General features: G+C 40.4%; 1 protein-coding gene across 1 annotated transcript in view; it reads left to right on the top strand.

The window, feature by feature from the left end:
- Positions 1-12271, top strand: part of PRKDC (protein kinase, DNA-activated, catalytic subunit) — a 261857-nt gene that overhangs the window by 135189 nt on the left and 114397 nt on the right. The window contains exons 46-51 of the mRNA XM_036264464.1: positions 1478-1626; positions 5861-5998; positions 6432-6551; positions 7704-7847; positions 9887-10038; positions 10544-10675. Coding sequence (XP_036120357.1) covers positions 1478-1626; positions 5861-5998; positions 6432-6551; positions 7704-7847; positions 9887-10038; positions 10544-10675 — 835 coding nt within the window. The remainder of the gene's footprint in view (positions 1-1477; positions 1627-5860; positions 5999-6431; positions 6552-7703; positions 7848-9886; positions 10039-10543; positions 10676-12271) is intronic.

Genomic DNA, 12271 nt, shown 5'->3' on the forward strand with positions numbered 1-12271 from the left:
AGTAAACTGCTGGTGGGAATGCAGACTGATGCAGTCTCTATGGAAAACACTATGGTGTTTCCTCAAAATATTAAAAATGGAACTGACATTTGACCCAGGGATCCCACTTTTAGGAATGTATCCTAAGAAGCCTGAAATATCAATCAGAAAGGATATATGTACCCCTAAGTTCATAGCAACACTATTTACAGTAGCTGAGATCTCAAAACAACCCAAGTGTCCAGCAGTAGATGAGTGGATAAAAAGCTGTGGTACATTTACATATTGGAATACTATGCAGCTGTAAGAAAGAAAGATCTCTTACCCTTTGAGACAACATGGAAGGACCTGGAGAGTATTATGCTGAGTGAAATAAGCCAGTCAAAGAAAGACAAGTACCACATGATTTCACTTATTTATGGAATATCATTAACAAAATAAGCTGTTGATCAAAATAGATCCAGAATCATGGAAGTAGGGAACAGACTGACAAGCCTCACAGGGGTGGAAGTAGGGGTTGGGGTGGGAAGATATTCCACAGAGCTTACATGCATATAAGTACAACCAATGGGCACAGACATTAGGGTCAGGAAAGCAGGAGAGGGTTGTGAGCAAGGAGGAGGGGATCAATGGGGGAAAAAGGGGAACATGTTTAATTTCAACTATAAAAAAATAAACTGGAAAGCCAGTCACCCAAAGTTGAGAGTCACTGTAGATAAGATGCCATTGGAAGAGCAAATGGATGTTTTTCAGGCTAAGAAAGACCTTATTAAGAGGATCCACCTCTCTATTTCCTTCCATTTGAAAGAGGCAGCATTTAAGTGATTACAATCTACTGCAGTAATTTTCAACCAGTGTGCAGTGAGAAATTTTAAAATGTGTAATACCTGACTATTTAGTCAGGGGCACTGACCTCTTTTCCCTTAGATTGTGAAATAAAAATTTAAAAATGACAACAGCTAACATAACAATAGCTGTCCCATGTGAATGAATAAAAAATATACCTTTTTTTTGTCCAATTAGCAATCAGCATGTTTTTGGTGTGCTGCAGAATTTTGGTAATTAGGTTATGTTTGCCATGAGATGAGAAAGGTTGAAAATCACTGATCTACGAAATAATTTGGGGCAATAGGGATTAAGGTTGATCCTTGTATTGTTCTGAAAATCAAATGGGATAATTCTTATGTGAGTTCTTTATAAATTATAAAATGGTATTACAAAAACATTTTTTTAAAGCAAAGAAATTCTCTTAATATATCTAAAATTTGCATCCTGCTTAACTTAATTTTTTTGTCTGTGACAGTAGAGAATAACTAGTCAGTAATGAGAAAAGCAAAGGGGTCTTCCCCCATTTCCTTTTCGCTTTGTGACTGGATGATGAGGTGAGAATCATCGGATTGATGAAAGCCTACAATATCCTTTAATATTATTAGAGCTTAGAGAAATGCATTTCTTACTATATTTAAATAAATATATTTTCTTTTTATTTATATTTCAGGTGGTCCTCATTATATATCTTCCTTGTCATATTTGGCAGACAGTAGTCTGAGTGAGGAAATGAGTCAATTTGACTTCTCAACTGGAGTTCAGAGCTATTCATACAGTTCCCAAAACTTGAAATCTGCCACTGGTCATTTTCGAAGACAGGTGATCACATTTACATATTAAAGAATATTGTTAGCATTTGTAAGGAAGAGGAGCTTTGTTGTTAACATAGGAAGCCAGTTTTCTGTCAGAAGTTCTCAGAGAATAGTAGTAGTTTGGAGAATTTTCCAAGATCTAGGGCCCAGCCTGTGTTCCTGTAGACTCAGCAGTCTGATTTCATGAGTGCTGTGAGGAAGGCTCTCTCCAAGGGCCAACTCCCTTTCGCTAGTCTCCCTGAGGTCAGTGTTTAAAATTAGAACCGCATCTAAGGATTTCCAGTGAGCAAGATAAGTGCCATAGAGACTCAAATGTTCATGCTATATGACTGATGCCATATCTCTCTGGCGAGACTGAAGCTCTTCCAGTGTTTGATGTTACCAAACAAGATAACTGAATGCATCAGTGTTCACAAATGATAGCTTAATTCTTAGAGTAAATTCTTGGCGACAAGGTTATAGAGTATGGGATGACTTTGATTATAGAAGTAGAATTCAGTTGGTTTCTTTTTTGGTCCCAGCAACTTATAATAGTCTCTTGTACATCCCCATTTACTAAGCTTACCTGTGCCGCATGTTTTTGTTTTCTTTTTTTTAAAAGCTTGGATTAGTCTCACTCTTTTCCATTCATTCAAAGAGAAGACCCACCATGTGTTTGTTTCTCCTTCCCTGCCCCTCACCTGTTCCTTTCTCTCTCCATCTCTGCCTGTACTCTCACCTCTTACTTCTCCTCACCAGACTCTCAGAGTCTGCATGTTCCAAAGTTCCACTGCATTGTGTGTGGTGTTCCTGTCTGCATCCCACTGTAAGCGTTCTTCAGCATTCCTTCCCGGCTGTTCTAGCCTTCTTTAAAATCATCTGCTTTGATATTGCAGGCAGGTAGGACTAGTTCACCTGTGTGTCCTTTTCCCATCTTTCTTAGTATTCTTTATTTTGTAAAGTGACATGCTTTTTTTTGAATTTTGGAACAATTTCTAACATAGACAAGAGTTGGAGCTCAGAGACATCCTTCAGGATTTGCCTGTTGTCTCATAACATCCTTTGTAGCAGGAGGATCTGTCCAGGACCACAAGATACACCCAGCTGCCCCAGCCCATAGTACCCTGTGGTACAATGCCCCTCAGTGAGTGTTTTTCCAGTCTTCCTCACAAGACGACTAGGAATTTTGGCAGGAATATGCAGAGTGACGCTGGGTTCTCCTTGTGAGAGATGCTGACCTCATTTTGGGGGGGCGAAGTTGTTCCTCATTTTACATTTCACCCACTAGTTTTAAACATTCATTAGTGTCTCTTCCCTGAATTAATTATTGTTGTGCTGGTTGCAAAATGGTTATTTTCTCATTCCATCATGGCTCCTTCATTTATGAATTGGCCTTCTACCACAGTGAGAGCTTTCTCTTCTCCCCATTTATTTTGTTTTAATTTTTATCAGTGTGATCTGGATTCATTGTTCAATGGGTTATTTATTTTGATGCCCCAATTGTCTCAGGTTTGCCCAATGGGAGTCCCTTCCTGCTGGCTTCTTGGTTCTTTTGATATGTCCTTGTCATTCTTTGGGCAGTTCTTTACTTCCTGGCACAAGGACATGTTCACAGGTCATCTGATTCTTCCCCTGCTCTGGCTTTGGAATGGGCTCTCTCTCTCGGGATCCCTGGCTCCTGTGGGTGGGGAACAGCAGGAAGCTGCTTACAAGCCTCTTCACGGACAGAGATAACAAACATGTCACACAACTGTGCATTCACACAAGCACACACACACATACCACAAGTTCCCATCTGATTCTCATCCAGGGTTCCTTCAGGTTTCTGCCCTTTCCAGTTTCTCTGACATGCCCTACCCCACTCCCTGTTCCCCTTGAACGCTGTGCCGCCTCCATACACTGACCCCCCCCCCCGGAGAGGGCCTGGAGCTACTAGGTTCGTACCCACTCTTCCTCCCGACTCCACAGGTGTTGCCAGACAGTGTTTGCCCTGCTCTGGTCTGCCCAGTGGCTTTTACCTGAGAGGGAGGGAAGGAGAGATGTGCTTTTAAAGTCAGTTTGACTGCTTTATGTTGGGCCTAGGGTGCTTTCTCTTTTCCTAATGGACACTCAAGAGGAGGCCGTTTATTAGTTCTTTCACCAAGATTACATCATGCATCTGCGCTGGTGATAAAGAAGTGTGACTTTGCTCTGGCACGTTGGGCTCAATTAGTTGGGTGTCATCCCATGCATTGAAAGTTCTCCAGTTCAGTTTCTGGTCAGGGCACATTCCATGGTTGCGGGTTCGATCCCCTGTTGGGGTACATGCAGCAGGTCGATGTTTTGCTCTCACATCGATGTTTCTCTCTCTATATATAAAAAATAAAAGAGTGAGGTTGTTCTGTTATGGTTACATTGGCGCTTACATCAGGCATCTTGGGTTCAGTCCTCCTTCCTTCCATCTGATCGCATGAACTGAGTCTCTAGTTTTAGACCTCTCCAGTCCTGTGAGCAGCATGTTGAGACACAGTGATTATCAGTAAACACATTGTTGATTAGATCTGAATATAGTCAAATATGATTAACTCCTTTGACACCATACCAGGTAGGTGTAAATAGGGACATTAGCATTTCTGTGATTGATTTGATGGCTCACTGATTATGCTTTTCCTTGTTTCATGTAACCCCGATTTTGTATAAAATTTTGTTTCAATATTATTTAGTCCTGCTTTTACTAAAATATAATACTACTACCTATTATTTCTAAATTCCTCAATTTATAGAAATTATCCATTATCTTTGGGAAGAAGTAGACAATGGGCACAATGGTTATAAGGGGAGTACATTTCCAAATACTCCTCATCTTGGAAAGCAACATTCTGGAATAATTCCTGCCACCAGGGCAAACAGAATTACAAAATTTATCTAGCCATTTTTTTTTTTTTTAATCCTCACCTGAGGACATTTTTCTATTTTTTGTTCAGATAGAGTGGGAGGGAGAGAGAAGAAGAGAAAGAGAGAGAAAAACATCGGCATGAAAGACACATCGAGTGGCTGCCACCCACACAACCCAACCAGGGCTGGGGACAAACTGCAACCGAAGTACAAGCCTTTAGCGGGAACCAAACCCGCATCTCTCCGTACTGCAAGCCGACCCTCTAACCGCTGAACACAACTGGCCAGGGTTAGGGCCATTTTCATTCCTCTTTCTATTCAATCTCTGCAAGTACTTAGTAGCCTCAATCTGACTTTTAACTGTCCAAAAATTTCCTCTCAGGATTTCTCAAGTCCCTTTTTCCTGGAAGTGATCTGGAAAAACTGTGCTGGAAAAAATCCAGACAGATTGTTTAGCGTGTGTGTGTGTGTGTGTGTGTGTGTGGTGTGTGAGAGAAATTTACTGGAAGTGTATGTCAAACCTCCATTCATCATTACACTTATAAAATGATTATCGCTGCTGTATTTTCTCCGAGACTTTTAGGATCAAGAATGGCTTAAGCTCTTAGGATCAAAAATGGCTGAATGATTTGGTTAGTTGGAACCTTGTCCCATACACCAAAAGGTTGTGGGTTCTCTTCCCTATTAGGGCACTTACCTAGATTGCAGTTTCAATCCCCAGTCAGCACACATATGGGAGGCAACCAACTGATATTTCTCTCTCTCTCTCTCTTCCTCCCTCCCTTCCTCCCTTCCTCTCTCTAAAATCAATAAAGAATATATCCTTAGGCAAGGATTTCAAAAAAGGATGGTTTAGAAGTTTTGTCCTATTGATTAAAATGTCAAGACAAATTAAGGACTTTACAGAAATTTTTAGGGAAAAGCTTTTTTTTCTAGTTTATTGAAGAAAAAATTAGGTGAACATTTATCATATAATTATACTTTAATATTTAATTGCTTTACTTTCTTCATAAAATGGCGACTAAGAATCATGAGACTGTTGCTCTCAAGGTGGTGAGGGTTCTGGGGCCTCCAGTACATACACATACGTAAAAACCTTGTTTCTACAGAGCAGCCCATGTCTGCATGTGTACTGTGACCTGAGTGTGACCCCAGGGGAGTGACCACATGGACGAGAGTTACAGGGGAAATAGAATGTAAAGAAGACATGAGGTCCTATTTATTTTTTAGTTGCTTAATAAGAAAACATACTAGATATTTGATATTATTACTAAATTATCATTGTTACCTAAGTGTATATTTCATGATATTGCCCCAAAATCAGAATGTCATGTACACTGAAGTTTTAACAGCGCACTCTGCATAATCGGATTCTTACCTTTTTGTAGGAGCATAAAGACCCCATGACCCAAGATGACATCCTGGAGCTAGAGATGGATGAACTCAATCAACATGAGTGCATGGTGACCATGACAGCCCTGCTGAGACACATGCAGAGAAGTCAGGTCCTCCCTAAAGGAGAAGAGGTCATTTTTATGCTCATCTCGCATTGTCTCACTTGGTGCTGTTCACTGATATCATGTTAAGAATGGACCTTTTGCCCTGGTGGGGTGGCTGTGTGAGCTTTGTCCTGTACACAAGGAGGTCTCGGGTTTGATTCCGGGTTCGGTCCCCGACTGGGGCATATGCAGGAGGCAAGCAATCAGTATTTCTCTCTCTCTTTTCTCTTCTCCCTTCCTCTCTCTGTAAAATCAGTAAAAGCATGTCCTTGGGTGAAGATTAAAAAAAAAAAAGAATGAACATTTACTATCAAAGACTAAACCAAATTCCGTGTTAAATAAACATGATTTTTGCTGTTCAACTTTTACTTGGTCATTGTTGTCTCATAATACCAAAATATAAAGTTATTTTAGTTCTTTTATTTTACTTTTCAAGGTAATTTTGAACATATCATTTCAGGATTCAGTGCCAAGAAATCTTCCTCCTTGGATGAAATTTCTTCATGACAAACTAGGAAATACATTGGTATCATTAAATATTCGTCTCTTCTTAGCTAAGCTTATTATTAATACAGAAGAAGTAAGTAATTTATAATTTTTTAAATATTCTTTCCAGTAATATGTGTCTCCTTTAAAAAGCCCACAACAAAGAAAGAAGTTCTCTGAATAAATTTACCAACCATATTTATTTATGTGCTTAACATAATTCTTTTATCATTTTCTTTTAAAGCCATTCTTTATCATTTCCTTTTAAAACATGTAAATAAACTTTTATTGAGTTAGAAGTGATGTTTTCTAAGTACCTGTGTGGCCCTGGCCATTTTGGCTCAGCAATTAGAGCATCGGCACTCGGATCAGAGAGTCCCGGGTCTGGTTCCCGCTAAGGGCATGTACCTTGGTTGCAGTTCATCCCAGCCCTGGTTGGGGTCATGTGGGTGGCAACCAGTTGATGTGTCTCTCTCACATCGATGGTTCTCTCTCTTCTTCCCTGTCTCCCTCCCGCTCTATCTGAAGATAAATGCAAAAATATCCTCGAGGGAAGCTAAAAAAATAAATAAATATAGTACCTGTGTGGGCAACTTATGGCTGTCAGCCTTCTTGGTTTATAGCAGCAAAGAAGGTGGTAAAAGTATCCCTGTTAACTCTCCATAAAAAATAGCTGACTCTGAGATAGTTGCCAAAGTTATCATTTGGTCTGCATATAATCTGTTGTTTTGCATCAAAATAGAATTCTCTTGCAATTTCTAAAATAAATGGTATTTAGTATATAAATACGTTTTATTTATATTTCAGAGTCTTGAGTATATGAAGTCTTCAGAATATAGGAAGAAATGGGGAAAAAATTAGCCACATGCACCTAACTAATTTGCATATTCTCATTTTTCACATACCTATGCATTGGCATAAAATAAGATTTAATTGTCTAGAGCTGCATATTCAGATAGGATAAGGTTGATATAAAATACTTCATTTTGATTTCTATGAGACTAGTTGTATCAGAAAGATTTTAACAAAGAAAACATCAGTAATAAATTTACTTCCATTGAATTGTGGTTTCAGGGGCCCACGAGGAGAGAATTCAGCAGAGAATCTGATCTGATTAATTGCATCTGTTTTGGATTTAAGTCAAATCATAATATAAAACTTTAGCTGAGGGAGGATATGTTTCAGGATTGATATTTTGGTTATTCAAAACAATTCTTTGATATTTCACTTCTAAATTCTCTTTTAGGTCTTTCGTCCTTATGCGAAGTACTGGCTTAGCCCCTTGCTGCAGCTGGTTGTTTCTGAAAATAACGGAGGAGAAGGAATTCACTATATGGTGGTTGAGATAGTGGTTACTATTCTTTCATGGACAGGATTAGCTACTCCTATAGTAAGAATCGATACATCTATTATGTAGTAATCCATCAGTTCTTTGCTGGTATCTTAAATAGAGCATATAATGAATAATTCAAGCGTCTCTTAATGACTTAGAGTCATCATTTGTAGCATTAATTGTTATATTGTGTGGTACCGCTATACTAAATGGCCTCGCAGTGCTTTTGTTCTCTTTCTTTTGTCTGCTTTTGGTAATTCCTCTGATCTTTTATTTTTAAGCTATCAGATGTTTGTTTGTTGCTTTTACCTGCAAGGAGTTTGGAAACTAGATAATAAAAATATGAGAAATAAATGTCAGTAGACTTCTGCTGTGACTAAAGTCCCTGAAAGTTTTGGCACTTGTTGTGCCAGCTGGTGTACTTCCTAGTGAGCTGCAGTGGTTGAGTTTGCTCAACAGGTGGATGTGAGATGAACACTGATTCATACTGCAGCTGTGGCACTCACCGGTATAGATTTGCATGTTGGAGTTTTGCCCATTTGTTTGAAAACATTAGCACTAATAATATGTAAGAGTTTTCATGCAAGGATATCCTGGGAACAGTACTTAACTAAATAGGATAATGTACATAGAGCTTATCTATGTGTTTGTGTCTGGATGTGCCTCTCATTTTAGATTTCTTAGCTTTAATGTGATAAAATAATTTGTAGTCTGCTTAGTAACATGAAAAAATTAAGAGACTGGTTATTTTACTTTTTCATTTTTTAAAAATTTATTTATTTATTTTTGTTACAGATGTTTCTCCTTTTTCCCCCACTGATTCCCCCTTTCCCCTCCCTCCCTGCCCTGTCCCCAGCTTTGTTGTCCATGTCCATGGTTCATGCATACATGCATATAAGTTCTGTGGTTTATCTCCCCCCCCCCCCGACCCCTTCTTCTGGGGATTGTCAAACGGTGTCATTGTGACTCCCTTTGGCTCGCTGCTTTGACCAGCTATTCTGACACCTAAGCAATTTAGCTCTTTCAAGATCAGCTGAGCTCCTAACAGTTAAATCAATGGTTCTTATAACCACTGGAAAAGATTGATTTAACTGTTAGGAGCTCAGCTGATCTTGAAAGAGCTAAATTGCTTAGGTGTCAGAATAGCTGGTCAAAGCAGCTAGCCAAAGGGAGTCACATTGGCACCTTTAATCAAAAACTTATTGCGCCCTGGCTAGTGTGGCTCAGTGGATAGAGCGTCTAGCCTGTGGACAGAAGGGTCATGGGTTCGATTCCCAGTCAGGGGCGCCTACCTGGGTTGCAGGTTTGATCCCTTGTCCTGGTCAGGGTCGTGCAGGAGGCAGCCAGTTGATATGTCTCCCTCATATCAAAGTTTCTTTCTCTCTCTCTCCCTCCCTCCCACTGTATCTAAAAATCAATGGAAAAATATCCTTGGGTGAGGATTAAAAAAAACTCATCGCAGTGGTATTTGCAAGAGGCTAAAACCAGAGGAAGTCCTGACTCTCTCGTCCCATTTTCCCCCCTGGAACCAGCACATTGGTCAGGGGTCAGATGGACGAGCACCAATGTGGGGGTCATCTCCCTGTTCAGGGTGCCACTAATTAAAGACCCCAGCAGTTTTGTAGGGCCCTAGATTTGAGAGGAGGGCCAGGGAGAAGGGCTAGGAGTTGAAAAGCAGTGAGTCACAGTGTCTTCAAGTTTTCCCTTCCTCCCTCCATAAGGAGGTTTCAGCTGAGGCGCCAGAAGAAGATAGAGACCTAGGAGTGAAGGCCTCTGGGCCAGGAATGTGCGTATGTCTGAGAGCCCGACCAGGCAAGGGCCCGAGGGTCTGACTGCAACTACCCTTCAGACTGCAGCATGCTGGCTGTGTTCCAGGCTGGTGGTGAGAGGGCAGCTGTTCCCCCTGAGGCCTGTCCGGGGAAGGAAGGCCTTTGTAATTGCCTGTGGTTGGACCTGACAAGTCACACTTAGGTTTTCAATTAGGAGCCAGATCCTCAGTAGAATGCCACATTTCTTTTGTAAATGGACTTTTGAATTAAAAAATGCTTTTTCAGAATGGAATGCAGCATACTAATAGAATTTTTATACCATTTCAGGGGGTTCCCAAAGATGAAGTGTTAGCAAATCGATTGCTTCATTTCCTAATAAAGCATGTTTTTCATCAAAAAAGAGCCGTGTTTAGTCACAACCTTGAAATTATAAAAACCCTCGTTGAATGCTGGAAGGATTGTTTATCCATCCCTTACAGGTACAAATTTACTAGATTTTGCAATATTGTTTAGAAATTTTAAAAATGTAGCCTGTTGTAAATAGTGATTACATTGAATTTAATTATTTGAAATGCTAGAAGGAATACTATAGTTTGAAGTAAAATCTATAGGGGTGTAATATGCTACTCATAAAATCCCAGCTTCCGAAGTCGACACCAGGAGCACTCTGCTGCTCACTGGAGCAGCCGGGCGGGCGGAGACTTCCCTTCGCTCCTTTCAGCACTGCGTGCGGTTCCCCGAAACTCTCTAAAGGAATTAATTAGAGAATTTGGGCGAATAATTATAGGAAGATATAAAACTGCCTATGTTCCAAAGCTAGAATAACCTGGATGTGAACAAAGAAGGTATTAGCAAGAAGGATGTTAGATGTGGGAAAAGAAAATGTATTTCTTACCTTGAAAATTCACTGTAGAAAATGTTACATTTGTCTTCCTTCTTCTTACTTTATTGAATGTTAATCTGTACTTTATACTTCTGTTTCAGGTTAATATTTGAAAAGTTTTCCAGCAAAGATCCTAATTCTAAAGACAATTCAGTAGGAATTCAATTATTAGGCATTGTAATGGCCAATAATTTCCCACCCTATGACCCAAAATGTGGCATAGAGAGTATAAAGTAAGTATCATAGCTTTGCCTTGTTTAATTTTTTTAGGTTAATATGTTCCTGAATTGGAAATAGACTGATTTAATTCTGATAAGTTTAAGGGCCAGAACGCACATTAAATATTTCTATCTTAATTTAAATAGTTGGGTTTAGAGGTCATTTGAGAGAAGAAATATGTCAATGGGGAGTGAATGAGGAAGGTAAGTTTTTAAAAATTAGTGTAATTTTTCATATACATTTTGGAGACTAAGAGGTGTTAAGTATTTTTTTTCTTATTTTCTAAAGTGACATTTTTAGCCCTGGCCGGTTTGGCTCAGCGGTTAAAGCATCGGTCCGCGGACCAGAGAGTCCCGGGTTTGGTTCCCGCTAAGGGCACGTACCTCAGTTGCAGTTTGTCCCCGTCCCCATGGGGTCATGTGGGTGGCAGCCACTCGATGTGTCTGTCTCACATCAATGTTTCTCTCTCTCTTCTTCCTTCTCTCCTTCCCACTCTATCCGGAGATAGAGTGGGAGAAGTGTCCTCGGGTGAGGATAAAAAACATAAATAAATAAATAAAGTGACATTTTTAGCATTTACCCCTGAAAGCAACATGAGCTCTGTGAGACCTTTCATTCTGGGGCATGACCGTGAAGGGGATGCCGCTGAGCCTCATGCCCCCTGCCCTGTCTCTGAGCTTTTTGGTGTAGTTGCAGCCACACAGCTCCTCTCCCATTAGAACCCTTTAGAGTTTGGGGGCGTGTAGGCCCAACACACCACATCATGATTATTTTATAGGTTTCAGCGTCTCCCTCCATGCTTCTGCCATCTCTTTGGAAGTGTCTCACTCTGTCTATCATAGTCGTCTGGCATCATGTACAAATATGTTGCTCAACACAGATTCAACAGGAAATAGCGTACTTTTAGACAAGTTGGTATTATTATTATCATCATTATTATTATTTTGAGCTTTGGTTTTCTCCAGTGACAACTTTAATGAGCCACTGTGGAGCTGAAAGTTAAAAGTCCCTGTGCCTGTGAAGTTTGGGGACCCTGCATTCATGCTCACGCTTTCTCATTATTTTATTGTCTTTCTCTATCATAGTAGATGGCTTTACGAGGGTATCAGTAAGTCATAATCTTAGATAATAGCTTTTTTCTCTATAGTTGTATAGTATCCAGCATTATGGTTTTTGAGGGGAGGGGTTCCCCAGTACATTTATTGATGCTTGTTCAAGTCCCTCAGGTCCTGCAGGCATCTTGTGGAGGGAGGAAGCCCAGTCAAGGCAATGCAGGCTGTAGATAGTGCCCCTAGACATAGCAGCATGGTCAGTTCAGGGCGTGGTGAGTGCCCCGCTCCTCAATGACCAGGAGGTCATTGTCCACCTGGAAGAGTTTCTGTTCTTCAGCCTCGGGGCTGTGGCACTTGAGCTGAAGGATTGAGTAGTGCCTGGGAAACTGGCAGGACCCTCATTCTGTGTGTGCCTCTTCAGTGGGAGTCACCTCCCCTCTGCAGTGTGACGTTTTACTTTGACTGTAGCAGGTTTTGTGTAACTGAACTGACTTTAATGTGCCTCCCTGATGTGATGATGTCAGAGCCCTAAACACATCTTCATACATGTATTTACAC

Source organism: Molossus molossus, unplaced genomic scaffold, assembly GCF_014108415.1.
Source record: "Molossus molossus isolate mMolMol1 unplaced genomic scaffold, mMolMol1.p scaffold_m16_p_16, whole genome shotgun sequence".
Classification (NCBI taxonomy): Eukaryota; Metazoa; Chordata; class Mammalia; order Chiroptera; family Molossidae; genus Molossus; species Molossus molossus.